Genomic DNA, 16,720 nt, shown 5'->3' with positions numbered 1-16,720 from the left:
GCAATACTGGAAGTCCTTGCTAGAATAATTAGGCAAAAAATAAAAAAAAAATTAAAGGTATATAAAATCAGAAATGAAGAATATTATTCCTATTTGCAGATGACATAATCTTATGAATAGAAAACCCTACAATCTATTAAAAACACTAGAACCAATTAGAAAATCAGAAAAGTTGTAGGATACAAAATCATACAAAAATTAGTTGAGTTTCTTTGAACTAATAATGAAAAGGAAATTAGCAGACAAATTCCATGTACAATAGCACCAAAAAAAAAACAAAAAACAAAAAAAAACCACAGTGATAAACTAAAGAGGTCAAAGAGAATGCACTGGAAACTATGAAACATTGATGAAAGAAATTAAAGATGACAAAATCAAATGGAAAGATATCCTACATTCACGGATAGAAGGACTTAAAACTGTCATTATATTCAAAGCAATTTACAGAATGTAATCTATCAAAATTCCAATGGCATTTTTCACACAGAGAAAAACTCTGAAATGCATATGGAATCACAAAGAATCCCAAATGGCTAAATCAACCTTGAGAAAGAAGTACAAAATTGGAGGTATCACATTTCCTGATTTCAAAATATATTACAAAACTACAGTAATTAAAAATAAATTGTATTGTCATGAAGACAGACATATAGACCAATGGAACAGAATAGAGGGCCCAGAAATAAATCTACACATATAGGGTTAACTGATATTCCACAATAGAGCCAAGCATACATAAGGAGGAAAGGATAATCTCTTCTATAAATGGTGTTGGACAAAACTGGATATCCACACGCAAAAGAATGAAATTGGATGCTTATCTTATGCCATATGCAAATATCAACTCCGAATGGATAAAATATGTAAATGTAAAACCTCAATTCATAAAACTCCTAGAAGAAAACATTGGAAAAATCTTGTGACATTCATCCCGGCAATTATTTCATGGATATGACACTAAAAGCACAAGCAACAAAAACAAAAAATACTATTGAGACTACATAAAACTAAAATTCTGTTCAGAAAAGAAAACAACACTGTGAAAAGGCAATCTATGGAATGGGAAAAATACAAACCATATGTATACATTATGAGAATTATTTCTAATTCAGAGCTATTAGGAGAGTTAAATAAAATGAATTACATAAAGAATACTTCATGGTATAGCTACATCCTAAGTTATCAAAATAACAGCAACTAATATCATTGACTACTATTTTAAATACATCAGGACTTAGATAAGATTTTGTGGTCAGACCTGAAGACCTTATATTAACAGCTGGTTATTTTCTAAAATATATAAAGAACTCCTACAACTCATTGGCATAAAAACCTAAAAACCCAATTTAAAACGAGCTAAAAGCTTGAATAGACATTTCTCCAAAGATGACACCCAAATGGCCAACAGGTGTATGAAAATATGTTCAACATTATGAATTATCAGGGAAATGTGAAATGAAAAGCAGAATGAGCTATCACATTTACACCTGTTAGACACCTACTATTAAAAAATGCATTAGTGAGGATGTGGAAAAATTGCAACTACTGTACATTGTTAGTGAAGTAAAAAATGGCATGGCTATTATGGAAAATAATATGGTGGTTCCTCAAAAAATTAAAAACAGAACTACCACTTGATCTAGCAATCTCACTTCTGGATATTTATCCAAAAGAATTGAAATCAGGATCTTGAAGGGATACCTGCAATCCCATATTCATTGCAACACTATTCACAATAGCCAAGATGTGTAAACATCCTCAGTGTCCACTGATGGATGAGTAAAGAAAATGTGTTACACGCATACAAGAGATTAATATTCAAAAAGAATGAGATCTTGCCACGTTAACAACATGGATGAACCCTAAGGACATTATGGGAAGTGAAATAAGACAGTGACAGAAGGACAAATACTGCATGATTCTATGTATAAGAGGTATGTAAAATAAGCTGATCAAATCAGAGAGTGAAATAATAGTTGCTAGAGGCTTTGGAGAGGAGGAAATGGGAAGCTGTTAATTAACAAAGGTTCAGTTATCAAAGATGAGAAAATTCTCAAGATCTATTGTACAACTTATGCCTATACCTATAGTGAATAATGCTGTATTTTACACTTAAAAATCAGTTAAGAGGGCAAATCCCATGTTAAGTGTTCTTACCACAATAAAGTAAGATTTCAAAAGAAGTTAAAGGATAAGAGTGTATCTGTTGAAAATAACATCACATATATTCACTTTAAGGTTCTTTCCAGTTTTAAAATTCTACTCAGAAGTCTTCAGTGTACCAATTTATAGAGTTGACTAAAACCTAACAATTCTGTTTCTGGGTCACTTGTTCAGTCACATCAGAATGTATAAAGGCTTCCTTGAAGCAAATCAATGATAATTTTAATCTAAGGAGTGGTCCCCACTAGCTGGCTTTGCATCCTCTGTTTGCCAATTCCTTTCTACAATCTGTGTACAGTCTGAGGGACAAGTTGTGTCAGGAGGGGCAATGGCAGAGATAGAGTGAAGAATCTCCTCTCCTTCATCCCCTCCCAACACAGGATTGCTGGATGTGGAATCACCTAGAAGTGCTTTTTCTGCTTTATAAAAGGCATTACTATGTTTCCCTCTGCATGGTTCCAAGATTGTTCCTCAGCAACCTCATAACTAAAAAGGATATCCTTTTCCTTGGAATCTTTTACTCGGTATATTAACTTGCCAAACTCTATACAGGTTGTGAGTTTGTTTATAAATCAGAATCCAGGCTATCTCTTCTCATAGAAGTGCTAATAAAAATATAAAAATTTTCTCAGATCAGACCACAAAATCTTATCTATCACCTGAAGTATCTAAAGTAGTAATCATATCGGTAACTGTGTTTTTTGTTTTGTATTGTTTTTGTTTTGTTTTGTTTTGAGCACTTACAATGTGCTTATGCCATGGAATGTTCTTTATGTAATTCATTTCATTTAACTCTCCTAAATAGCTCTGAGTTAGAAACAGTTTCAATAATACACACAAGGGAACTGAGGCTCAGAGTTCAAGAAATTCTCTCAAGGTCACATAACAAGTAAGTAATAATGAAGGCTCTTAAAAGTAGAAGTTGGGGGGCAGAAGAGTATAGATCAGAGTGATGTCACGTGAGAAAGACTCAATTTGCCCTTGTCTGCTTTGAAGTTGAAAGGCGGCCATGAGCCAATGAATGTGGTCAGCCTCTAGAAGCTAGAAAAGCCGTAGAAATAGATGCTCCTCTACAGCCTCCAAAAGGAAGGCAGCCCTGCTGATATGTTAATGTTAGCTCAATGAGATCTGTTTTAAACATCTGAACTACAGAACTGTAAAATAATGAATATGCGTTGTTCAGGGCCACTAGGTTTGTAGTCTTTGCATCAAAAATTGAAAATTAATACATAGACACATGAGTAGTTATCAGGATGGGATAATTTAAAAGAAGTATGTTTTTGTTTCTGTGGCCATCAACTATTTACGGTAGTGTTTTGAGACAGAGTCTTGCCCTGTCGTCCAGACTGGAGTGCAGCCGCCAATCTCAGCTCACTGCAACCTCTGCCTCCTGACTGCAACTGATTCTCATGCCTCAGCTTCACAAGTAACTGGGATTACAGGTGTGTGCCACCACACCCAGTTACTTTTTGTGTTTTCAGTAGAGACAGGGTTTCGCCATGTTGGCCAGGCTGGTCTCAAACTCCTAGCCTCAAGTGATCTGCCTGCCTCCGCCTCCCAAAGTGCCAGGATTACAGGCATGACCCACTGCACTCAGCTCTCAGTATATTTGTTTAAGTGTTACAATGCAGGTAGCCTTACACTTTTACTGTCGTTTGAACCTACTGTAATCAGCAACACCTCCCAACACACACACATGCACGCACCACTGAAATTGTTCTTATTAAAGTGGATATAAACTAGAGTGAGCACGTAACTTATTGGTCTAAATGGCCAAGTTTTAAGAGTGAATAGTAATTCCATTGTAGTAACTGCTATATATTAGGATTTCCCAGACATCTTACACTACTGACGTTTTGCTAAATTCACTGAATAATTTTCAATCATCAAGTTATTTGAACTAACCAGCAATATTTAATGTAGTTAGACATCTTCCTTTCCCTGAAAACACTTTCTTCTGGATTCCAGAATACCACATCCATCATTTCCTTTCTTTTCAGCTTTTTCTCTCCCCTTTCTAGCCACCCTTTTCAGCCCCTTTGCTGATGCCTCATCATATATACATCTAGAGACCTCTTATCTGTCTATACATTTTCCCTTGGTAATCTTATCCTGGCCAATGGATTTAAATACTATCAACGTGTTGACTTCTAAATTATTATCCTCAACTCTGATCTTAGATCCCCTTTTTTTACATGCATTCATAGCCTTATAGGCACTTCAAGATTAATATGTTTAAAACTGAAATCCTAATGTTCACTCCCAAACCTGTTCCTTCTACAGTCTCACCCATCTTGGTTTGTGGCAACTCTATATTTGGCCAGTTGCTTAAGAAAGAAACCTCACAATAATCCTTGGTTTCTCTAATTATTTCCTAAGTCACATCTACTCCATCAGGAGGGAAATGACTTTGATGAAATATTGGCCTCCAATTCTGCTACCAGATATGCTGTGCTAGAGATCATGAAACATAAAAGCTCACATGTAAAATTAAAATGCTCATATCATACCATTTGTTTATTTTTATTATTTATTTTTTTGAGACAGAGTTTCTCTTGTTGCCCAGGATGTAATGCAATGGCACGATATCAACTCACTGCAAACTCCACCTTCCGGGTTCAAGTGATTCTCCTGCCTCAGCCTCCCAAATAGCTGGGATTACAGGCGTGCACCACCACACCCAGCTAATTTTGTATTTTTAGTAGAGATGGGGTTTTACCATGTTGGTTCAGTTGGTCTCGAACTCTGACCTCAGGTGATCCACCCACCTTGACTTCCCAAAGTGCTGGGAGTACAGGCGTCAGCTACCACACACGGCCCTACCATTTATTAAATGAGTTAAAAACATATGGCAAGAGGGAAGAGATTCGGAGGATAATAAAATTAGAATAAATTCAGACACAGATTGTTTTGTATGTTTGTTTATGTGTCACTTGGTCCAATAACAGTACCTGGCACATAGTAGGTGATTAAAAAAACAAGTGCTAAATAATCAAATGTATGAATACTGCTCTATGTGTGAGTAACCCAATATACAAGAATCACAGTAGAGAAAGTGCAGTGTCACCCTAGTATAATGAGGATGGGCATGGAGTTGGATAAATGTAAATTTGAATTCAGGTTCTGCCACTTACTAATTAGGCCTAGAAATATAAATTAAGTTGGCCTATTTAAAACAGAGACAAAAGCACTCCGAGCTAAGGGAAGCATAAAAGCTAATATGGAAAATTTTGGGGCACCTGTGTAGGATAACAAGTGACTTAATTTGGTTGAAGAAAACATGAAATACATGTGTAATGAGCATAAAAGCATAAATTATTAATATATCATAAATCTTTTTAAGGCAGTTTAGCAGAGTAGCCTTGTTATATGGGCAAAATTAAGTGAAAAAAAATTGTGAATATTATTAGGACTGTGAATAACATAAAATAATGGACAAGAAACTCTAAAAAATTTCACTTGGAGACATACTAGGTTTGAGATATTAGTGGATATCAAGGTATAGATACATAACACAGAGTTGAAAATGAATTGGAAATGTGGCTATAACTTAAAGATTGGAAGTGGTGAAGACAGAGATACAATGATCATTTGCATACAGATTGAATACAGATTGCATACAGATTGAGGCCAGGAGATTAAATTATTAATTATTAAATTATGTTAAGAGAACAAGTACAGAGATAAGAAGGCCAAGACATCTCCCATGAGGTTCACAAGCTAAAGAAGTTGGAAGAGCAGAAAGAGCCAGATAATCAAAGACACAGAATAGTCAGAGAGGAAGAACCTGCTAAGTGTAGAGGCTGAGAAAAATGTTTCTTCAGTGGTAGAAAGTTAGGAGAGCTGAATAAAAGCCATTTGGCTCTGTGACTAAGAATACTTATTTGTTGAATAAATAAATGAACAGTTAAAGCAGAGTGATGTGTTTGGGGAGTGGGGGCATGCACATTTTTCCCATAGGGGACAGTCACCCGCATGGCTCTCTCTTATAGAGGACTTTATTTTTCTCTGTAGACCACACTTTAATAAAACTTTCTGATGGCATCAGATCCAGCCTGTCTTGACTTCATTTGAAGCAGGTACAGCCTATAGCTGCAGTGTAAGCTCAGTCCTTCTGACACTTTTGAAATTAATGTTTAGTGTGAATAAAGGCATACACTTATCAAACCTAACTACATTTATCATCTTCTGATATGCTTCTTTAGTAACAGTCAGAATATATAATTCCTCATCTCCTGTGATTTGTGCTGTGTCTTTTCCAAAGGATAAACATTATACTGATTTGAATGCCTTATTTTAAATAACACAGGTAAGTGAATTTGTTGAATTATCTGTAATTTATGATATAATGTATTCGGTAATTTTTACACAAAGGTAGAATGAGCAGAGTCTAGCAAGATGTAAGTCCATTTGTAATTACTTCATTAAGGAGTCATACCTGAGCAATGCCTTAATGAGGTGGTGATGAGGTGAAAATGCACTACCAGAATAGGCATTGCAGAAAACCTAGAAAAGGCAGCTCAATAAAGTGATAATGAGAGAGGGGAAAAAAACCCTTTATCTTTGCTTGGTGTATGCTCCTTAATTTTAGGAGGTGGCACTTATTCCTTAAGTCTTGGTGATTTCAATGGGGGTAATGGTATAAATAGAGTCTAGAGAGTCGATGGAGAGTCAAGAGGTCCGGAATGAGAGGGAGTGAGAAGAGAGCTTTGCAAGTAAACTAGCCAAGGATGGAGGTCGTAACTATTTCAGAGTTCCAAATTTTTAGCTAATGCATCAATTAACTGCCAAATAAATTACTAATTAAATGCACGCCACTATCTTAAAAAAAAATCGAGTCTCCAAAAATGTACACATTTTTTAACCAATAGGATCAGGTCTATCATTTTTAAATTCTCATTTATAGTGTAGTTTTGATAAAAATCACATCATCTAGCACGTTTCAAATTGGCTCCGCTGAGCAAAATCAATCATTTTTGTTAAAAAGTAATTCTTGCAAATCTAGCAAACTTAGCGCATTTCATTCCCACGCTGTAACGTCTACAAGGCTATTTCTTGTATGTTGGATTCCATACAATATTGCAAGAGTGGAAAACTCCACTGAGAGGCTTCCTCATATAGAAAGTACGAAACGTTGCCTAAAATATGACCTGCTTTGAGTGTGATTTTTTCTTATAAATACTACAGAGCCTGCTATACACAAGTTTAAATTAGCAAAATTAACGGAGAGCATATGAAGAAGTTTGCAGTTGCATTTTTCTTACACAGAATATATATTTTGGAATGAATATAAAAAATAATTCACTTGTAGTATATGTATTTTCTTTATGTTTATCTAGAAAAATCTCCCCAAATAGTGTAATTAGCAATTTTCACAGATTTGCCCATACTTTTTGAAGTTACATATATAAACCTTTTAATGAGCCTCATGTTTTTTATAACCATTAGTAGCCTTTGTCAAAGACAACCTTAGAGGTTATTACATAATGAAAGTAGAAATCATTATTATGGGAATTCATATTTATGAAGAATCATCATATAGTAAACCTAGAGAAGTCTCAATAACAAAGTAGAATCATATGAGGGAATCAGTAAAACTGGGAAAAATGAAACAGCTCTTCACGGGGAGATAAAAAGCACTGAAAAATTCAAGCAAGTAAAAGCAGTGTTAGATTATCTTGGAAGCAGTTCTCTGGTTTGTACAACAGAGAATAAATGTTGACAGACCTGTGAAGGAAATGGGCTCCGTGTAGGGTCAGAGGTGGTGACATAAGCAGCCTGTGTGTAGGCATAGCTCTTGAATCGAGGCTTAGGGGAAGAAGTTCTTTCATAGCCCTGTGCTAGACTGACTGTGATCTGCAGAGAAGGGTTTGGGGGAGTGGATAGAGAGGAGGAGGAAAAACCATAAGTAACCCAAAAGGACTACTTTCCAACATGGTAGAAAACAGAACATTAAATGGAAACGGTGAGATTTAATGTTTAATACTAAACATATATAAATGATATTAGAAATTGGTATACTCCCAGAATTATGGCACTTAATGTCATGTTGGAGAATAAATGATCTGGGAAGATATGAGCATGCTATTTAACCATGAGGATTCCATAGTAATACAACTCCAATATTTATATGGGATGGTACTCTTCAATCTGGCAAAAACAGGCATCCAAAAGCAATTTTCTCTAAATCCAAAGTAACTAAAACCAGAATTCATCAGGTCCATACCCTGGAAAGGACTAAAGATTTCAAAAGCTAATATAGAGCTAGCTCAGTAAAGTGAGAGAGTTTGGCCTAAAAGCTTTCCACACATTCCAACAGAAATGTTGCTAAAGGTTTCTTCACTATTGCTTGTGCCTGAGAAAGCACAGGAAAACATCCAAACTATCCACGGTTGAGAGAAAGAACAAGCCAATGTCAAGGAAGAATCCCAGTGAATTCAATACAGTTATATAATGAAGAATTTCATCATGTTTTTCTTTAATGTTTATTTGAAATATTTTAAACCACTTTTCTATTTTCAAAGTTATCCTGAATAATCAAAATCTGATTTTGTACATCATATTGCCATAAAGTATTTTTAATGATTAAAAACAATATTTCCCTTTAATCTTTCTCTAGCTCTTTGTTCTAGCTGATGAAGATTTTACAGTTTAATACGTATGTAAGTTTGCCTTTCATTTCATTGTGTGTTACACAATGGAAATGTAATATATCATGTTCTATATTCCTACAATAGGGTATTTATCAATAGTATTTTTTAAATACGTTTGAAAAGAATATTGTAGTCAATGAAGCAAAACTGAAAAGGTTTACATAGTCTGTCTCTCTTTCTGTATATATACATACATTAGGCTTTGTATATATACATGTATATATACATATATATTCGTTTTATATATATGTGCACATAATACCTAAAAATGCGTATAAAATAGAAAACATCTTGAATATTACCTGTCCTTTGGACACTTTACCTGTTGAGAATAGTGCATTTGATGATGTAATTGAAAATGTTCTTCTTTAGTCACTTTAGGTGGCCTTGGCAACATTTCCACTTCCTGGATGGCTTCAATGCTCACTTGTTGAGGCAAAACTTGGAAGAGTGATGTGATGTACATTAAAATGGACTTCTTATCTGGATAGGTGGTAGCAACATCTGTAAGCACATTAACACTACACATCAATTCTTGGTTTCTATATTTGAGACTCTAAAAGGATAATGAACAAATCAATGTCACAGGAAGATGATAGATTAATGAACACTTAGTTGGCCATGAATGTCCTCCAGAGACGAATTAGAACATGATAATCAGGCCTAAAATGTCTTTCCAATTTGGCAGACCAATGAGATGAGCAGTAAAGTTAGTTTCTTTTCCTTGTTCATATGAAAACTTTATTCTATATTACTTTTTCCTAAGTCAAATTGCCAGACTAGCCCATCTAACAGAGTAGCTTTCATTAGGCAAGAAACAAAAATAAAAGATTACATTTTCCTTTCCATGGAAAGTTATATTAACATGTAAATTCAAATGGTGCAGTGGTAATTAAACAATTACATAAAATGGCTTAATGCTTTAGTTCTCAGTAAAGAAACCTTATACCTTTTTAATTGAATGCTGCTGATATTAAAGTATGCAGACAGCTAAATATGTCTCTGTGCTGAAATGAGTCATGTATCCACAATATAAACAGAAAAATACCATATAATGATTTTTAATATTCCTTGTATATTAAAAATATTTGTTTATATTATGGCCCATCTGATAAAGTAGAATGTCGTTTCCCTTCCCAGACATTAGAGATAAATGTAAAAGTCCTACACATGAAGTTGATCTGACTTCACGTCCTTTGCCACATCCAGAGGGTGAATGAAACCCAGCATTTAAAGTCAGTAATAATTTGTAATAACACAGATAAAGTGGCAGCTCCTTCAAAAGATTCATTTGCTACTTGGCATTACAATTTAGTTACTGCACTCATTCCAGTGAACCAAGATGTAAAGTAATCCTTTATGTGAAGTGTGTCATTAATACTAGAAAGTGTTAAAACGTAAGTTCTGACAATGAAATGCTATTTAGATAGCATTTCATTGTCATCCTTTTTCATCCTTTAAAAAGAAGGAAATTTTGTCATTGAGGCAACATTTGTAAATCTGGAGGCTATTAAGTGAAATAAGCCAGGCACAGAAAGACAAGTACCACATGATCTCACTTACACATGAAATCTAAAAAGTTGAATTCATAAAAGTAGACAGTAGAATGGTGTTTATGAGGGGCTGTGGGGTAGGGAGAGGGGAAGATGTTGGTCAAAGTCACATTTCAGTTAGATAGGAAAAATAAGTTCAAGAGATCTATTGTACAACCTAATTAATAATAATGTATTGTATTCCTAAAAATTGCTGTGAGAATAAAGTGTACTCACCATGAAACATGATAAGCATATGAAGTAATGCATGTATCAATTAGTTCAATTTAGCCATTCCGGAATGTATACATATTTCAAAACATGTTATACATGATAAATGTATGCAATTTTAGTTTTTTAATAATTAATCAATATAAAAATCAAAGATAAAAGATAAACATAAATCCTGGCAGGAGGTCAAGGCAATGTGGCAATGCATTTTCCTTGCCATACATTTATCTTAACTACTAGTAAGAGATCTGTATTCAATTTGTATATTCTGATCAAGTGTTCTGATTATAAGTGAAAAAGCCAAGAGTAAAGTCTCAAGTCCATTAGCACAAAGGGAGGTTGAACAAATGACTTCATCAATTCTTTTACAATTATCAGAACCATGATTAATCAGAACAACTATTTTTAAAAAGTTACAGGAGAGGGAAAAATTAATGTTCCTTGGTCCACTTCTATCCATAGAATAATACAGTGCTTCTCAATTTTTAATGTACATATGAATCACCTGGGGATCTTTTAAAACTACAGAATCCAATTCAACAGATCAGCAGTAAAGCCTGTAGCTCTGCATTTCCAATAATCTCCCAAGCGATGCTGAAACTGCTAGCCTGCTACGTTGTGAATAAGGGCCAAAAACATTACTTATAAGCAGACTGTTACATCATCTCCCATTGTATTGTTTTATTCATTTATTCAAATGATATTTATTGGACATTTCAATGCACAAGGCTGAGAGGTACAAAGTTATACAACACATATGCTCAACTTGTTATACTTTAATTAGCCAACAAACGGTCAAAGTAATTTTTACAAGTACTTTTTAAAGAAGAAGTAAATAATATTTTGTGCATGAACACTGCCTTCCTTAATAATCTTACTAACTTAGCTTTGGAATCCTGAAGCCTACAAATCTCCAATTCTTTCAGTAATTGTTTTTCAAAATATTTGACCAATTGTTTCTTATATGGTGAATACTATACTTCACCATATCTTGAAATTCTAGAAAACTTTCTTCCTTCTCACTAGTAACTAGTCAGCTTTACCTGTGATTAACATAACTTAGAGCTCTTTCATTTTTAGTATATTAAATAAAACCATGATGTGAGAAAACAAATTAAAAAGGGTTGACCCTGTGCCTATTCACTGCTGTGTTATAGGCATATGCATGTATGTTTGGCCTCAAATATATGCCATGATAAAAAGTAAAAAATGGTGCAAAATTGGCCAAGAATTTTTATTGCCCCAAGAAATATCAAACATGGTAATAAATTTTATTTACATAAAACATGTGGACTGAATGCAAATATTCTTGTCATTACAAAAAATATGTACTTATTTAACCAAACTATTGACATTTTGCCCCAAACTATTACTATCACACTTCTGAGATTATGTGGAATTCAAAACTGCCAGGAGGTAGAAATCAGTATTTTTTTAAGAAAGGAATTTAGGTCTAAAATATTTTGAATTTCGTCAACATATATTTTCAAGAAATCTATTATATTCAAAATATTTTAATGGATTATCCAGGAGATTTAAAAGAGAAAATTCATGAATTCTGCTTCCAATTTGGAATAAGAAAATAAATAATAAAAGTACAAAGTAATTGCATTGCTGAACATAATTTAAAATGTGTTCCTCTAATTGGCACAACCAGTTCTTTAACATGTTCAGATTTTAAAAATCATATACTATTGGAGGATCAAGCAATTCTCTTTGAATAGGAAACTGAATTAATTATGCATAGGATTTCAATAGCCGGAAATGAGGGAATGGGCAAGAGTATTCCGGGCAGTGGGAGTATCTCAGGTAAAGACGCAGAGGTAGGGACACATTAGCCATGTCTTGGGAACAGTGGCTTTGTGTATCTTAACCAGTGAGAGGACAGTAGTGAAAACTAAGATGAAACTGGTAGATGGTACGTAGAAAACTAAGGGAATATCAACAACAAACTAGAAAATTCGGCCTTCATTCAATAGGTTGGAGAGTAAACACTTTTCGACAAGAGGGTGACATCATCAACATTTTATTCAAGTAAATTCTTTAAGTACAGAATGGATTGCTGGAGAAAAACTTGAGAGAAATAAGAGATTAGGACCATAATCCAGATAAAAAGTGCTCAAGAACTAAGGTAGAACTGCGTATGGGGGAAATGAAAACAAGGCAATGTATGACAAAAATTCTAAGAGAGATCCAAAATGACTTCATTCAGTTTTCATTTACTCCACAGTTTTTGGAAATGCCTATATACAAAGTTATGTGCTACAGCCTGAGGATATAAAGATTAATAAACTAAGAATAAAACAAAGAAGGTAGAGGATGAAGGAGGAAGCTGATCGTTCTGCAGTCATGGTAACAAGTAGACACCAACAAGTTTCAATCTACCCTATTTATTCATTTAACAATTAGTTGCCTCCATGATTGTTATCATGCTTCCCCCAGCCAACCAGCAGCAAATGCTCCCTTCTGAAAGTTTGCCAGAGTGGATTCACTTCAATGAACATAATTCTGAATTCAAACTAATTAAATATCGTCTCACCTGAAATACCATGCTTCTAAAGCTATCATCATCCTATTCCCAATTTGAAATTTTCTTAGCTTGCTGGCCCTCTGATTCTCTCCAAAACCTAAGAATACGCTGCTTTCCGAGACTGTGGTTGACCAGCAGAGTTCCTTCTAAGTAAGATGTTATGAAGCTCAAATCCAGTGTTTAGAAAACCTGTAAAGTTTGTTAAACCTTAATACTATTGCTGTATTGCATTATTTTTTGTCATTTTTATCATATTTTTGCTGTTTCTATTATTAACACAAAAACAAACCTAGTTGTAGGAGACCATTTGTATACTATTAACAGGAAGTCAGAAGACTTTACTTAGAAGAAAAAAGCAATGATCACTTAATCCATATTTGCTAAGTGATTGTTATGTGCTATACAATATGCTTAGACTATGTTAGATTATAAGTATACAGCAGATGAGTCACCCTGTAATTATAAACATTACTTTTTATGGGAAATCAAAATGAATTTTATGACTTGGGGATAATCCTCATTTATGATGACTGCACTAAGGCCAATTCCTGGCACTCTGCAATCACCTAAGTATTTGTTAAGAAACTGAATACAGAGAACAGTTAAAGTCACAGAAATTGATAAGAATTATGTAAGACAGTGACTAACAGCAATGGTATGATAATGAGTACTATGAAGAATTTGAGGAGTATGAAAATGATGGAATGTAATTTATACTTATTACAAGACATTAAGATTGTATGAAATGAGAGAAGTGGCTGAATCCCCAAAATAAGAACTTTACAATTATATGAAAGTAATTTTGCACTAAGACTGTACTACACAAAACGTTCATTGCCACTGGATTTTAATAATTGTGTATCCAATCTTTGAAGCCGTCCCAGAATGGAAATGGTGAGAACTCATAACACTGCTAGAGATTTTACTTTCTGAACAATAACACCGTTTCTGATGAGTGTTTCATATTTGAAGCTACTATGGAACAAATAAATCATTTAGTGAAATTTGGTCATTTTTCAAATAAAGAAGTTGAACCTCATGGTGGTTAGAAGGCAAGTTCAAAAACTAGTCAAAATCGGATGAGAACCCAGTCATTGCACTAGCCATGGTACCTTTAACCTCATTCTCTCACATTCTATCTCAGTGTATTTGAAGACCAAGTATCTGAAAGTCATTATTCAAATAGTTACCTTGTAAGTAATGTGGTTCAATTACCAAACATGATCTCTATTTAGTAGTAGTGATTTATATTTCTAATAAGTGATGTATAACAAGACTAAATATACATAAAAATGAACCATTGAAATGCAAATTAGAGATGTGGGGTTTTAACTATGTTCCCTTGCCTAAAAAATTTGCAAAGAATTACAAAAGAATGATAATCTATGCTGCAGAGGCTTCAATGATTTGGCCAAACACCTACTTAGCTTGAAGAGTATCAGTTGTTTCTAACCTTATGAAAAATATTTTGGGAGTGTCTATCAAAACCTTAAAAAAATCATATACTATGACCCATTAATTTTCCCTTAGGGTCCTGCCACAAGGAAATTATCAGAAATTTAAATAAAGATATATGTAAATGTGATATAAATTTTAAACAGTATTTATAACACAAAAAGAAATATTTATCATACAAAAGAGGAAAAAGATCAATCCAAATAAGCTTAATAGGTAGGGACTTAGAGAATAATTGAATATATAACTGTGTAAGAATATTACAGAGCCAGTCAAAATGTTCCTTTTGAAGGCTATTTGACAATATGTTGAAGTCAATACCTTACAGTGTAACATCAAAAGAGCAGGATTTATAGTTTATGTAGAACAATTTTAGGAAAACACCTGGGAAAAAATACTTCAAGGTATCAGTAAAGTGGATGTGCTTGAGGGATTGAAAATAATTCCCTTTTAAAATTTTATTCTATCTATATTTTCCAAACTCTTTATTCAACACATACTAATTTTGTAATAAATATATTCTATGTTAAAATAAAAGTATCTGCAAAGATCAAAAACTAAACAATAAAAGCAAAGTTGCACAAAGTTTGCTTTCAACTTGCCCTCACCCCAAAAAAGTCAATGTGAGTAAGTTTGATGAAAGCAGTGCCTTCAACAAAACTAATCTCGGGCAGTTAGTCTCAGGAAAGTCCGATTAGCCAGTTGCCGGGTGTAACCTTGAAACACTGCTGGGAAATCTAAAGAAGAGGCTCCACTGTCTGAATTTCAGGCCAAGTTTCTGCCAAGGGACAGGCAGGAATTGAAATACTCAATCATAATGCACAGCGTGTGTAATTGAAAGCAAGCAAGATTTCAAAGATAGCAGGAATAAATGTGCACTCACAAAGCTTTAGTTGGTCAGTGTTTTAAGAGTTTTATTAAACAACAAAAAATGTGTGAGGATGTCATTTAGAAATCATGATGAGCATAAACCTCCCCACAGAGTTTGTATTAGGAAACAGAAACAAATAAATACATTCACTGAGAAGAAAAGGAATGGAGAAACTGGAAAGACAACATTTATGGTCATAAACTAGGCATAGTCAGAATGCTCAAAATATGAAAATAGAATGGCATATATGTTGGCACAAGCAAAACCTATGGTTGTAAACAATAACCTAATTCATGGATGTGATATTCTAAAGGACATAGTGCTGGAAGTAAAGTGGATTATTTTTTGAGGTTTGCAAACGAAGAGATTTATGTCATGATACCTAAATGCTGGAGCTTATAAGTTGTAGACCGTATCGTAGCAATGGACTAATTCATTAAGGCATGATACTGTTATTTTCAGTATTTTGTATTTTGCATTCAGCACTGTATTGTACATAATTTTCTTCTTACAAGTCACTATATACAATGGATACACATTTTAATTAAAATTTGCGCAACTCCTCCCATGTTAAATTTTTTAACACTGCAAAATGTTTTAACACTCTGCCTTAGCCAAATTAAGTACTCCTTAACTAATCCATTTTTAGCACTTCATTCACTGATACAAGCAGTTGCTTTTATCATTTAGTAACAATGCTTCTCATTAAAAGACTGTAAAATATCATAATGAAAATAATTTGCATTGAAGATGATTGAATTTCATAAAATTAATAATGATAAAAAGTAATGGCCTATGTTTATCCATGAGAAACACAAAACAATTTTATCTTTTGAACATTCAATTATGCTTTTCAACATGCTTATGGTGTTAACCAGAAGAAAACTATCACCATCTTGTCACAAGTGGAAAACAGTGGCTCAGCCTGGGCGCTTTGGCTCGTGCCTGTAATCCCAGCAATTTGGGAGGTCGAGGCAAGTGGATCGCCTGAGGTCAGGAATTCTACACCAGCCTAGCCAACAGGGTTAAACGCCCTCTCTACTAAAAATACAAAAGTTAGCCTGGCATGGTGACACATGCCTGTAATCCCAGCTATTCGGGAGAGAATCGCTTGAACCCAGGAGGAGGAGATTGCAGCGAGTTGAGATCGGGCCACTGCACTCCACCCTGGGCGAGACAGGGAGACTCCATCTCAAAAAATATATATATATAAAATTAAAAAAAGAAAGAAAAAACAAAACAGTGACTCAAAATGCATAATACTTACCTAGAGTATAACAGGGAA

The 16,720-nt window shown here is 34.1% G+C and overlaps 1 protein-coding gene across 13 annotated transcripts in view; it reads right to left on the bottom strand.

The window, feature by feature from the left end:
• LOC105490348 (dystrophin) overlaps positions 1-16,720 on the bottom strand; it is a 2,266,916-nt gene that overhangs the window by 1,613,568 nt on the left and 636,628 nt on the right. For 12 of the 13 annotated variants that reach the window (XM_071089080.1, XM_071089088.1, XM_071089087.1 and 9 more), the window contains exons 8-9: positions 9,139-9,320; positions 7,891-8,019 (exon numbers count right to left, since the gene is read on the bottom strand). In XM_071089080.1, coding sequence (XP_070945181.1) covers positions 7,891-8,019; positions 9,139-9,320 — 311 coding nt within the window. The remainder of the gene's footprint in view (positions 1-7,890; positions 8,020-9,138; positions 9,321-16,720) is intronic. The other variant, XM_071089084.1, reaches the window with a different exon arrangement.

Source organism: Macaca nemestrina, chromosome X, assembly GCF_043159975.1.
Source record: "Macaca nemestrina isolate mMacNem1 chromosome X, mMacNem.hap1, whole genome shotgun sequence".
Lineage (NCBI taxonomy): Eukaryota > Metazoa > Chordata > Mammalia > Primates > Cercopithecidae > Macaca > Macaca nemestrina.
Note: the sequence above shows the minus strand (reverse complement) of the source record. Positions and strands in the feature narration are given on the sequence as shown.